The sequence below is a fragment of the Alligator mississippiensis genome, chromosome 7 (assembly GCF_030867095.1).
Source record: "Alligator mississippiensis isolate rAllMis1 chromosome 7, rAllMis1, whole genome shotgun sequence".
Taxonomy (NCBI): domain Eukaryota; kingdom Metazoa; phylum Chordata; order Crocodylia; family Alligatoridae; genus Alligator; species Alligator mississippiensis.
Window position 1 is genome coordinate 341293 of NC_081830.1, and position 13637 is coordinate 354929.

The 13637-nt window shown below is 66.6% G+C and overlaps 1 protein-coding gene and 1 long non-coding RNA gene across 2 annotated transcripts; both read left to right on the top strand.

The window, feature by feature from the left end:
* The first annotated feature begins 100 nt into the window (after positions 1-100).
* On the top strand, positions 101-7577 carry LOC106739971 (tapasin-related protein). Its single transcript, XM_019483724.2, has 5 exons — positions 101-209; positions 3443-3772; positions 4133-4432; positions 4546-4641; positions 7260-7577. The coding sequence occupies exons 1-5, from the start codon at positions 155-157 to the stop codon at positions 7310-7312; spliced, it is 834 nt and encodes a 277-aa protein (XP_019339269.2). The 5' UTR covers positions 101-154; the 3' UTR covers positions 7313-7577.
* A 2956-nt stretch (positions 7578-10533) lies between these two features.
* LOC132251317 (uncharacterized) lies at positions 10534-13465 on the top strand. Its single transcript, XR_009463301.1, has 4 exons — positions 10534-10828; positions 10951-11049; positions 11266-11640; positions 12230-13465. It is a non-coding gene; the product is annotated as an uncharacterized LOC132251317 (long non-coding RNA).
* The last annotated feature ends 172 nt before the right edge of the window (positions 13466-13637 follow it).

The window sequence follows — 13637 nt, forward strand, 5'->3', positions numbered from 1 at the left end:
TGAGCGCTGCGCGGTGCTGCGCCAGCCCTGCCCTGTGCTGGGCTCGCAGATAGGGCAGGGCGGGGCAGGGCGGCACCGACACCTCCTGGGAGACACGGTGCAGGCGCAGACTGTGCGAGCGGCTCTAACGGACCCTGCGAGCCCTCAGCCCAGGATGCTGCTGCTGGCCCCCGTCGTGCTGCTGGTGCTGGTGGTGGGGGGCAGCGCTGGTGAGTGCCCCCTGCCCTGGCCTGGGGCGCAGGGTGCCCGGGGGCGGCTGGCCGGGGGCTCGGGGCTGTGGATGGGGAGGTCAGAGAGGCACCAGCCCCAGGGCCGTCCCTGCGCGCCCTGCTTTCCCAGACAAGCCGTGGCATCCAGCCACGCTGACCTCCTCCCCGTGCCCTCCCCAGCCCCCCAGGCCCTGCCCCTGGGCGGAGGGGCTGCTGGGCTTGGGATGGCCTTAGTGAGCTCCTGAGTGTGGCAGGGGCCGAGGGGTATTCCTGGGGTGCGGGGCCGTGGGGCAGGGGCTGGGGGAGACCTGGGGCCTGGGCAGGGACCATTGCCTGGCCAGTGGGGTGATGGGGGTGGGGGGCACCTGGGGTCAGTGGCAGGTTACACTGGCACTGCCCCCTCCCCTGCGGCCCAGGGGCGCTTCTCTGGGGTAACCCCACCCCACACACATATGCATGTATGCACACATGCACTCATGCATGTACATACACATACACACTCATGCATGTACATACACATGCACACACTTTTTTTGGCAAAAACCCCAATTTTATATATATAAGCCACAGAGCAGTCCACTCTGCACGCTCCGCACACACGTGTGCACACATGCTCATGCATGCATACACGTGCACATGCACTTGCACGCAGAGACATACACGCACACATGCACACACATGAAGGGCTGGGTCAGGGACAGCGAGCGACAGGGGCGCGGGGGACTCTGGCCTGAGTGCTGCAGACCAGTGCATGCGCCGTGGGTCCGTGGGTGTCACGCTGGGGTGCGCTCATGTATTCGGGGCACGTTTCTGGGGTCTCTGTCGTTCCAGCAGTGCGCTGCTTGTGTCACTCGTGTGTGTGTGTAGGGAGCTGTCTCTCTCCCGCCTGCACGTCCTCGCCCCCAGCGGCGCTATCTCGCAGGCTGGGCTCCTCCAGCCACCGAATCAGTCAAACACACGCGCACACGCACACAGAGATTAGGAGGGCACGTCTGAGCCAGGCTGGGTTATTCAGCAGTGACAAGCTGACACCCTCGTGTGCCTTGAACTCAGCTCATCCCTATTGCAGCAGCACAATCGTACATGCAGTTAGACACACACACACACACACACACACAGACACGTGTGCGTGCACTCCCAGAGTAGGTGTGAGCAGGCCGGGCCTGGTCAGCACGTCCAGCCGCTCCCCTCGTGCGCCTCAAAACTCAGCACGCCCCATGTCTTGGCGCAGCGGTCCTGGCAGTAACGGCCTTGGCGGGCTGAGCCCGCGGAGTTTGGGCATCGCCGGGATCTCTGCTTCGGCAAACGCCGCGCGGGTGCAGAGCAGAGGGGAGGTCGAGGGGGAGGAAGAGCAGTGCGGCTCAGCGGGGATAGCAGGCGGCTGGACCACACCCGCCGTTTATTGCCGGTACATGCCCTATGCTGACAGCAGCAGCGGCCGCGCGAGGCAGACAGGGACAAGCGGCAGTGTGCCGTAGTGTCAGTGAGGTGTCTGGGGACGTCCCGCGCGAGTCCGGCTAGCAAGGGGCGGGTTTGGAAAGCTGCGCGGCAGCGGGGGCGCGGAGGTCCGGGTCCTGGAGCCGGGCGAGCTGGGTCGCGCAGCTGGCCCCGGTGCCGGGGCCGGGGCCGGTGCCCGGGTGGTGCTGGAGCCGCAGGCGGGAGAGCGCCGCGCGGTCGGTGCCGGGAGCCGGGCAGGAAAGGAGAAGGGGAAGTGGCTTGGATCCGCGCCCCGGGACGCAACCCTGAGCTTGGGTCGGGGCTGTGGGAGCTCACAAAGGATCACGAGGTGTGTCCGTGGGGACAGGACGGCGCGCGCGCTGGATCCCAGCAGCGGATCGCTGCGGGCGGCACTGCTGCGGGGCAGCTCACAGCACAGGCAGGCGGATCCAGTGCCTGGGGGCCGGGCAAGGAGCCGGGGCTAGAAGTGGTGTGACAGCGGCTGAGCTGGCGTGTGCACACGCGGGTGGAGTAGGGTTTGGAGCGGGGATCCCGCCGTGCAGGGCTCCCGGCTGCCCGGGTCCCCGCGCTCGGGGCGGTCCCTGCCTCGGACCCCCTGCTCCGCCCCCTGGACGGGAACGGGCCGCGATCCTGTGCCCTCTCCCCCCACGCCTGCTCATCCGGCTCCATCCCCACCTACCTGAGACGCGGCGGGCCGGCACTCCCCTCACCCTCGTCGGGAGCGGTTTACGTGCCTCTCTGCACCCTCTTGTGGCACCCTTGCTCTGATCGGGGCTTGCTCGGGCGGGGGGGCCCCTTGGGCGGGCTGCGCCCGGTGCCAGGCCCCCGACAACACGGGGCGGAGGGGTCGCGGCGGGGCTGGGCGCTGCCCCGTCCCCCGCCCTGCCAGTCCCCACCCAGAGGCAGGCGGGTGGGGGCACGAAAGGCCTGGGCCGGGTGACCACGGGGCAGCCGGCCCGGGGCCTCCCGCTCTGCTCCGGGCCCAGTCTGCCCGCAGCCCGCCCGCCGGGCCCCGCCGGCGGCACCAAGTGTGCAGTGAGGAGCGGTGCCTCGCGGCGGGCAGCGAGCGGGGGTGCCCCGGGGCATGGGGCGCGGGTCCCGCGGGCTTTGCTCGCCGTGTATCCGCAGAAGCAGCTTGTCGTGTCTGTGCCCCGGGAGCAGGTGGATCTCCGCGCCTGCCGCAGCTGTCCGTGCCTCGTGCCCGCCGGCCCGGCCCGGCGCCGCGCCGCACTGCACGGCTCCCTGGCTGCTTCCTGCCTCCGCCGCGTGCACACTTCTCTTTTCTTCCTCAACAGCTCCCTGCTCTCCCCGGGCCTTGCAGCGGGGCGCCTGGCTCTTGCTGGCTTTGTGCCCGCGCGGGGATGCTCTTTTCGAGCCGTGAGAATTGTCTCGGTCCAGAAAGCCACTTGTGAGCCCTTCGGGCTTACAGACACGCCCGCATGCCACGGTGGGCTCAGCACCCCACGGTGCCGGGCTCGGTGTCCCCCGGGCGGCACAGGCCCAGCAGTGGCCGCGGCCCGGGCGGTGGCAGCGATGACCCCGGGCTCGCGCGGGTGGTGCAGGAAGGGGGTTGGACGGGCGCAGACGCCCCCCGAGAGACACCCGGAGCGCGCTGTGGGCAGGCGCAGCGTGGTAGCCACGGGGGGGAGCAGGGGGCGTCGAGCAACCAGTAGGGCGGCCGTGTCCTCGTCCTGTGCGCCCGCCCGCCCGCCCGCCCACCAGCCCACCCCGCGTCCCCGGCCCCGCGGGGCTCACGGCCGTCCCCTCCCGTGCAGGCTCCCGGCTGGAGGTGATCACGAAGCCCATCTCCGAGGCCCACCTTGGCACCAAGGCCCTGCTGCCATGCCACTTCAAGGTCGAGGGGACGGTGGCCCTGTCCTCCCTGCGCGTGACCTGGTATTTCTGGAACGAGACGATCGCACGGTATGAACACGGCAGGAACCGGACACAGCACGGACCCGAGCTGCCGTCAGACAGCGAGCTGCTGTGCGGGGACGCCTCCTTGTTGCTGCACAAGGTGACGGTGTCGGACGAGGGCCTGTACACGTGTGTCGTGGGCTACAACACGCACCAGTGGCGTGGGAACACCACCCTCCATGTGCTCGGTGAGGATGGGATGGGGGCTCCCGGGCCCCAGGGTGGCCGTGGTGGTGCAGGGGTGGCACATGCACGCAGGCCCATGTGTTTCACACCCAGTCTTGGTGCCACGGACCCGTCCAACCCCAGCCACAGGCAGGGCCCTCGGCCTTGGCCCGGGCCGGGAGCTGGGCTGTGGCAGGTGGGAGCAGCAGTGTCACCTGTGGGCAGTGCTGGGCCCTCCCGCGGCCCCTCATGGCCTGCCAGGGGTGGCGTGGGCACTCGGCCCCACGTGGGTGCAGTGGCCCAGTGCCACCCCAGCCTGGCAGGCGCCTCGCACACAAAGTGCCCAGGCCATGCACGGTGCTGTGACCCCGTCTTGTTCCCAGCTGCCCCGACCATCTCCATGTACAAGCAGCTGGCGGTGGGTCGCGCAGAGTCCGCCCTCCTGTGCCACGTGGGGGGCTTCTACCCCAAGGACGTGGAGGTGGCGTGGCTGAGGGACGGGCAGGTCCTGAACGGCTCCACCCGCTCCAGCCCCCAGAGGAACCCAGACGGGACCTTCAGCCTCACCCTGACCTACACCTTCACCCCAGTCCGGAGCGACACCGGCGCCGTCTTTGCCTGCCGCGTCCAACACCCGGCGCTGAAGCAGCCCCTGGTCGAGGACATGCCCCCGGACAGCACAGGTGGGAGCTGGCGTGGGGCGCGGCACTGAGCCCGCACGGTAGGGCTGTGGGGTGAGCGTGGGCTGAGGACGCCGGGCTGGCCCTGACTCTGCTCCCGTCCATCTCTGCTGCAGGCATGGATCTGGCCAGAGCTGTGGCTGGAGCCATCATTGTGGGCATCGTGATTGTCACTGCAGCCGGAGCTGTGTACTGCTGGACGCAGAGCAGAGGTAGCGGGCACGGCGCCAGGGGAGGGGGCAGAGGGGCAGGCGGGCGGGCGGGCGGGCAGTCTGGCGAGGGGGTGATGGCTCATTAGGGACCCGCTGTTGTCCATCCGGTCGCATGTCCGTGTGCTGCTCTGATCCCGGGCCCAGCACCGGAGCCGATGCGCAGGCACAGGGAGGAGAGGGGGCGCCGGGGCCAGCGGGGCCAGAGCCCAGGAGAGCAGGGAGGGCCGGGCCCAGCTGGGCGCTGGGTGTTGCAGGGACAATTAAATGTGGTCCTGTCAAGATGTCCGAACGCCCAGTAGCCTTTTCAAGATGGTTCAGGATTGGTAATGATCGTGGCCTGATGTGAACCCCAGGAACGTGCTGACTGCACATTTAGTACAGAGCAATAGGGGCCACGGCTGTCCTGGGGGTGGGAGGAGGCCCCAGGTGCTTCTACACCAATGCTCGTAGTACAGGGTGTAAGCAGGAGGAACTGTGCCTCCTGATTGCGAGTAAGGACCCAGACTTCGTAGGGCTCACAGACACCTGGCGGGACCCTACCTGGGACCGGGTGGCGGGCATTCGGGGGCACACCCTATAGAGAAGAGACAGGACAGAGAGGAAAGGTGGGGGGTCGCGCTCTATGTCAGAGAGCACCTCACGTCATCAAGGATCAGCTTCAGGGTAGAGGAGGGCCGGGCAGAGACACTATGGACCAAACTACAAGGGGGTTGGGGGGAAAGGCACCTGACAGTGGGTGTCTCCTACAGACCACCCAGTCGGGGGGAAGAGCTGGACAGGGACTTCTCTGGTCAGCTTATGGAGGCGGTTAGGTCAAGGGGTGTCATTGTCACGGGTGACCAAAACTCCCTGGACATTTGCAGGGAGCAGACAGCCAGGTCTGACCGCTTGCGTAGGTCCCTGCGTGTATTACACATGTAGTTCGGGATCTCCTGGAAGGGCTACACATGTTTAAATCTGCAGGTCCGGATGCCCTCCACCCAAGGGTGTTGAGGGAGCTGGCAGGGGTCATTGCGGAGCCCTTGGCCCGGCTGTCGGAGCATTTGTGGTCATCTGGCCGGGCGCCGTGGGATTGGAAACTGGCTAATGTGGTCCCTATTTTCAAGGAAGGGAGGAAGGAGGACCCAAGTAACTAGAGGCCTGTAAGCCTCATCTCAGTGCTCGGGAAGCTCTTGGAGAGAATCATCCAGGAGCACATCAGTGGGGGCCTGCAGGGGAGATCACGCTCAGGGGCAATCAGCATGGGTTCATCAAGGGCAGGTCCTGCCTGACCAACCTGATTGCCTTTTATGACCAAGTAACTAAATCCTTGGATCGTGGTGTCGCTTTGGACGTAGTCTTTCTAGACTTTAAGAAGGCCTTTGGCACTGTCTCTCACCCCATCCTCATCAATAAATTAAGTGACTGTGGCACTGATGGCTGCACAGTTGGACGGGTAAAAACTGGCTGATGGGGCGTACCCAGAGAGCCAGGTTGTACTCAGCCTGGCGAGATGTGAGCAGCGGGCTCCCCCAGGCCTCGGTCCTCGGGCCCACGCTCTTTGACTTCTTCATCAGCGACTTGGACGAGGGGGTGGGAAGCACGCTGTCCAAGTTTGCTGATGACACTCAGATGTGGGGCGAGGTGGACACACTTGACGGGAGAGAGAGGCTGCAACTAGATTTAGACAGACCACAAAAGTGGGCAGATGACAATAGGATGGGGTTCAATGCAGACAAATGCAGGGTGCTGCACCTGGGGAGAAGGAATCCACAGCACACACACAGGCTGGGGAGCTCCCCTCTTGACAGCACAGAGGCAGAAAGGGATCTTGGAGTCATTATTGACTCCAAGATGAACAAGAGCCGCCAATGCCAGACCGCAGCCAGCAAGGCCAGCCAGACCTTGTCATGCATCCAAAGGTGCATCTCAAGCCGGTCCAGAGAGGTGATTCTCCCCCTTGATGCGACTTTGGTCAGGCCGCAGGTGGAGTACTGTGTCCAGTACTGGGCAACACACTTCAGGAGGGATGTGGCCAGCCTGGAGAGGGGTCAGAGGAGGCCACCCGCTTGGTGAGAGGGCAGCAGGACAGGCCCTACGAGGAGAGACTGAGGGACCTGAACCTGTTCAGCCTCAGCAAGAGGAGGCCGAGGGGGGACCTGGTGGCTGCCTACAAGCTCATCAGGGGAGATCAACAGCAAACAGGCAGAGCCCTTTTCTCCCCAGCACCACCTGGGGTGACGAGGAGCAATGGCCATCAGCTGATGGAGAATAGGTTTAGGTTAGAGATCAGAAGGCAATATTTACAGTTAGGGTGGCCAAAATCTGGAACCAACTTCCCAGGGAAGTGGTCCTCGCCCCTACCTTGGGCAAATTCAACAGGAGGTTGGACGATCACCTGTCTGGGGTCTTGGGAACCCAGCATCCATTCCTGCCTGTGGCTGTGGGTCAGGTAAGATGATCTGCTCAGGCCCCTCCTGACCCGAGCTACTAGGAAACTATGGATAGGACTCTACCGTGGTGACCACTGGGACTAATTAAATGTAAGACCAGGAAACATAACAGGGAAGTTCCCAAGTGGGTAAGAAGTGCTGTTGTCTAACTTGGATCTATCGGTTAAACTAGTCTACTCTGCTTAGGTGGCATTACCGATGGTGGCGTCACGAAAGGGATATGTGGCAGACGCAGGTGAAGGCAGCGTTCGCTGTCCGCTGCGTGGATTTCGGGGCAGAGGTCCGCGTGGATGTCTAAGGAAAGATCAAGTCTTTGGATGGGCGGCACAACCCAGGAGCAACGCCTGCGTAACCCGTCTGAACAGAGGGCGAAGCAGTGAAGAGTCACCTTAACGCGCTCAGTCTTTGGTGCCTGTCCGCTTGTACTGTGGCAGTCCAGCTCGTGAATGGCTTTGTGCCTAGGGGATGGTGCGTAGTCAATAAAGCTCCTGGGTGTTTGCCGGGCGAGTGCCGCGGTTAATCGCAGAGCTCTCCGCACAGGTAGGGCGTGGGCGAGGCTGAGCCCAACGCTGGGGCGCTGCTGCGGCCGGTCACCCCCAGGACGATGGAGGCCAGAGCGGGAGGACGAGACCGGCGCCGAGCGGCCAGGTGGGTCTCCCAGCGCCATTCATCCCGCCCGCGTGACGCCCGCCTAGGCCTGCGTCCTGGCTGCTGCAGCTGGGCCCCTGCACCTGGGCCAGGGCGATCCTGGAAGGTGACGGAGACAAGCTGGAGGCAGCCACGACAGCACCATAGCCCCGTGTGAGGGGCAGAGGTGCCCCACGCGGGCTGCCTTGTGCCCCGACGCCTGGCCCGCCGCACGGGACGTGCTCCCCGGGACTGCGCTGCACCAGGCGGGACTAAACCGGGCTCAGGGCAGCCGGCTGCCGCCTCCTTCCTCGGGCCCGTCCCCTGCTGCACGGCTCTCGGGCCCCTCCAGGCCGGCAGAGCCCCCCGCTCTCCGCCGCTCGGGGGCTGTGCTGAGGCTGGCAGGACCAGGGCTCTGCCGGGCACTCGGGGTGCAGCTCCAGGCACAGGGACCCCAAGGACCCTGAGACCCGTCCCCTCTGCTCGCCTCTGCCTCCCAGGCCTGGGCGTGTGGCTGGGGTCAATGCGCCCGGCTCTGCGGGGAGAGCGATGAGGAAGTGCTGGGGCTCGCAGAGCTCCGGGTCGCCCGGGGCCAGATCGGCCGTGTGGCTTGGAGCCCCGTGGCCTGCCAGCCCGTGGCCTAGGCAGCGACAGGACCTGGGAGCCCTGCAGGGGGGGGGTCTTCGCCCTGCATGAGGGGGGTGCAGGGGTTGGGGTCGCAGGGCAATTCATACCCTGGGGGCCAGACATGGGCAGGGGACACGGCCGACCCGCCACGTACCCGCCAGCTCTGGTCTCGCCCAGCTCCCACCCTGCTGCCACTGCTGGTGGGGGATGGCCAGTGAGTGCCCCTGCCCGGCCTGGGGCGGAGGGTGGCTGGGGGGCGACGGGGGTTCAGCGAGGAGCACCTGGGGTCAGCAATAGCTTAACACGGTGCTGCCCCCACCCCGGTGCCCATGGTGGGAGCTGCTCTGCGGTCACCCCTCTACACACACACACACACACACACACACACACACACACACACGAAACCCAGGTGTGCACAGCAGACAGACGCTCTCCCCACCTCCGCTAGGTCCTGACCCCCCACTCTGCCCCCCGTGCAGGGCAGCTCCTGGGCTCTCAGGGGATCCCGCGGCCGTTTCCTCTCGCCGGGTGCAGGCCGCGCGTGCGGCCCCACCCGTCCCCGGGGAGCGCGGCCCGGCAGCGAGCGGCGGTGGGAGAGACGGCGCCGCTGGGATGTGCGTGCAGAGGTGGACGGGGCAGCAGGAAGGGCCTGGGCCTCGCAAAGACGGCGCAGCCCAAGCACGGGGCGTGAGACACGGCCACCGCCACGGGTCCCTTCCCGCCAGCTGCCCCAGCCCCGCGCCTGGGCATCCCGCGCCCCCGCCCGGCTCGGCTCCGTGCGCAGGACGGGGGCTGCAGCCGGTGCACGTTGTCCCCCCGCGCTGTGCCCGGGGTGCTGGGGCACAAGACGGGGCCCGCGGCGGTAACCGGGCAGTGGGGGCAGCCCGGGCCCCGCTGCCCTGTGCGAGCAGGTCAGGTCGCTCCTGCCGGACCCCCTCGGGCCTGGGGAGCTCCCCTCGCCCCGCGGCCGGGGTCCACGCACACGGAGACGGGGCAGGAGCTGGGGCACCAGCCCCGAGCCCACACGGCCGCCCGCAGCCGGGCTGTGCGAGCGCTGGGCTCCCGGGAAGGATGGGCCACGCCGGGCCCAGCCCAGCTCCCGGGGCAGAGCCACCTTGTCCCTGGACTCTGGTCCCTGCCTCCCGTAACTCCGGGAAGTGAAAGCAAAACGGGCCTGCCCAGAAATCAGCTCCAGCCGGCGGGGCTGAGCCTGGCTGGACGCATGGACACCCGGGCCCTGCGCCTCGCGGGCCTGCTCCTCCCGCTCCTCTGTGCCGCGCTGGCAGGTAAGTGCCCACCGCCGCGCGCTCGGGGCAGGGCTCGCAGCGCCGGGCCGGCCACGCCCGTCTCGGCCCCGGCACGGCCGCCCATCGTGACCGTGCCACGGCGGGGAAATGGGGGCAGCCCCGCGTGCCTGCACGCAACGGCCGGCTCTGGGGGCTGTAGCGGGTCCCAAAAGGGGCAGGTTGGGGGTTGCAAGTAGCCGACAGCCCGAGGGCCCAGTGTGCAACCAGCACCCGGCATCGCCCTGGTGCCACCGGGTCCCCGTCCCCCCGTCCCCGCCCGGCGCAGCCCACGGCGCTCTCCTCCCCGCGCAGGCTCCCAGCTGCGCGTGGTCACAGCACTGTCCGCCCGCGCCCGGCTGGGCTCCTGGGCCCTGCTGCCGTGCCGCTTCGACGTCGGGGGGCCCGTGGCCCTGCGCTCCCTGCGGGTGATGTGGTACCTCTTCGATGAGAGGGTCGCGTGGTTCGACAAGGGCCAGGCCCAGCCCGGAGGAGCCTGTTGGACACGGACCTGCGGAGTGGAAACGCCTCCCTGGCGCTGGCCGAGGTGGCCGTGTCAGACGAGGGGCTGTACAAGTGCGACGTGCGCCACGGTGCCCAGCAGCACCAGGGGAGCACCACCCTCCGCGTGCTCGGTGAGGACCGGGGGGGTCCTGCATGTGGAGGGTCCGGGCCCGGGTACATGCAGGGCTGGGAGTCCCCAGACCCACACTTCACCCCGTCTGTGCAGCCCCCACCATCCCGCCTGCTGTGCGGGAAATGGGTGGAAAGGAGCTGGCCCGGGGTCTGTGACCAGCCCGCGCCAGGGCGAGGGTGAGGGCGAGGGCAAGGGCGAGGGCGAGAGCGCAGCGGGAACCACCCCGGGCTGTGGCGCAGGAGGCAGGCGCAGCAAAGGGACTTTCGTGCTCTCGATTCCAGCTGCCCTGACCATCTCCATCCCCCAGCACGTGGCCGTGGCCAACGCAGCCACCGCCCTCCTGTGCCACGTGGGGCGGTTCTTCCCCGAGGACGTGGACGTGGCATGGCTGAGGGACGGGCAGGTCCTGGATGGCTCCACCCGCTCCAGCCCCCAGAGGAACCGGGATGGGACCTTCAACCTCACCCTGACCTACACCTTCGCCCCGGTCTGGAGTGATGCTGGCGCCGTCTTCGCCTGCCATGTCTGACACGCGGCGCTGGAGCAGCCCCTGGTCGAGGAGTTCGCCCTGGATGTCCCAGGTGAGTGCCAAAAAGGCCCGCAGCGAGGCCAGACAGTGCTACGGGGCGAGCGCTGGAACACGGCTGTGCGCCAAGTTTCACTCCTGCCCCATCCTGCCTGTCCCGCCCTGTCCCTGCTGCAGGCTCGGACCGCACCGGAGCTGCGATTGGGGCCGTCGTGGCCATCGTGCTCGCACTAGGAGCTGCGGGCGCGGCCGGTTACTGCTGGCGGCAGAGGAGAGGTACGGGCACGGCGCCGGGGGAAGCAGAGGGGAGGGGGGACGGCGACAGGGTCTCGGGCAGGGGCACGCTGCGGGGCACAGACGGGCCCCTGGAGCAGGGCAGGCTTTACCCTCCTGCTCCCGGGGACCCACACCCCGCAGCCCCAGCGCAGGCTGGACGTGTCTCCAGGACCGTCCCAAGCTGCCCCTGTGTCCCGTGTGTTGCTCCCACCCCAGGCAGGAAAGCCGCTTGCTCCGTGTCCAAGGTGGAGGGGCCGGAGCGGTGCCGGCTGGGCCAGGAGGTGACTCTGCGCTGCTCCGTGGAGGGGAAGATCCGTGCAGACACGGCGGTGATGTGGGAGCGGACGCAGGGCGAGGACAGGGCGCTGATCCAGAAGGACGGGCCCGGGGCGGCCCCTGAGCAACAGCTGCTCTACACGTCCGTGCCCCTGGGCTGGACGCCCACCCAGGAGAGGTCCGAGACCGGCCTCACGGCCCTCCTGACCTTCACCCCCACGGTGCAGGACCACGGGGCGCGCGTGCAGTGTCTCCTCCAGCCCGAGGCCCGAGACAGCGGCGAGGAGCCCGAGTGCTGGGAGATCCGGGTGTGGGGTGAGTCCCGGCAGGGCCCGGCGGGGAGAGTCAGGGGCAGCGGCTGAGCGAGGAGCGCGTTTCATGTAAGACGGGGACACGCTGGAGAGCGTGACGGGAAATCAGGACCAGGATGGCCCGAGGGTGGGGGTGTTTGGCCAGAGGAGCCCCCCGGAGGTGGTGGGCTGGGCTTGGGCGGGGTCTGAGCAGCACTTTCCCGTCCCCTGGCCCCGCACTGGGACGCTGCTGCCTGCTGGGACTGGCCGTGCCAGGACTGGCCTGGCAGGGATCCCCCTGGGACCGCACACGGGGACTCCCTCCGCTGCCCAGCCCCGCTCAGACTCGCGTCCCGGCCTCCTGGCCACGTGTCCTTCCACGGCACGTGATGAACACCGCTGGGGTCATGAAAGCCATAAGGTCTCAACACTGACAAGTGCAGGGTGCTGCACCTGGGGAGGAAGAGCCAGCAGCATACCTACAGGCTGGGAACTCCCTTCTCATCAGTGCAGAGGCAGAAAAGGATCTTGGAGTCATTATTGATTCCAAGATGAATGTGGGCCGACAGTGTGGGGACGCAGTCAGGAAAACGCACCTTTTCATGCATCCACAGATGCATCTCGAGCAGGTCCAAGGAGGTGATCCTCCCCCTCTACGCGGCAATGGTCAGGCCGCAGGTGGAGTACTGCGTCCAGGTCTGGGTGCCGCAGTTCAGGAGGGACGTGGACAGCATGGAGAGGAGGCCACTCACATGATCCGGGGGCAGCAGGGCAGGCCCTACGAGGAGAGGCTATGGGACGTGAACCTGTTCCGCCTCCACAAGAGAAGGCTGAGAGGGGATCTGCTGCCCATCTATACACTTGCCAAGGGGGACCAGCAGGCGCTGGGAGAGACCTTGCTCCCCCCAAACACTTCCTGGACTAACAAGGAATAACGGCCCAAATTCATTAGAGAGTAGGTTCAGACTAGACATCAGGAGGTGCTGCTTCAGTCAGGGCGGCTAGGACCTCGAACCAACTTCCAAGGGCAGTGGTGCTGGCTCCTGCCCTGGGGGTCGTTAAAAGGAGGCCAGATAGTTTTACCTGGCTGGGGTCATTTGAGGCCAGTATTGTCTCCTGCCCGGGGCGGGGGGACTGACTTGATGATCTACTTAGGCCCCTTCCAACCCACATCTATCTATCTATCTATCTATCTATCTATCTATCTATCTATCTATCTATCTATCTATCTATCTATCTAGTGCATGGTGTTTAGTTACCGGGTTTCTGGTTGTACCCATGTTGGTCTCAGGACAGAGGCAGGCCAGGTTCTTACAGCAGATGCAATATCTTTTATTAGACCAGCTGAGTAGTTGGAAAAAAGTTGTTGGCAAGCGTTCAGGCACACTCACCCTTCTTGAGGCATGCAGAGTCTGTGCGAGCCCAACACCGCTCTCCTGAGCCTCGTGTTGAGTGAGTCTGTAGCGGTGCACACCTGTCTGCCTTCACCCTGACACGCAAACTGCCCCCAGCCCCGCCGGAGCTGTCCGGGATCCAGGTGCTGCCGCGCTGGGACCCCCCGGACACAGTGCCGTTCGCCGTCCGCCTGCACGGCTTCTACCCCCGCGGGATCCACCGTGTCGAGTGGAGCTGGGACAGGAAAGCCTGGGAGCGGTCGGAGCCGAGTGACTACGAGGAGAACGAAGACGGCACGTTCAGCGCCAGGAGCGTGTGGAGAGTGCCCAGCCGGTGCCTGGCCCGCCCCGAGCAGCGCGTGCGAGTGTGCGTGCAGCACGGCCCTGTGGACCCCCCCATTGCGGGAGAGCTCAGCATTGGGGACACCGGTGAGGAGGGGGGATGCATGGGGTCACGGCCGCACGTTGTGGGGGGGCTTTGACTCTCTCTCACCTACCTGAGGGGACGTCATGGCCCCTCCTGATGGGAGGCAGAGCAGCCCCCACCCAGGGTTGGCTCCCCCTGACTGGTGTGGTGGGAGAAACCTCCCTAAGGTCCGTTGTCTAGCTGTAATTTGATTGACAGACA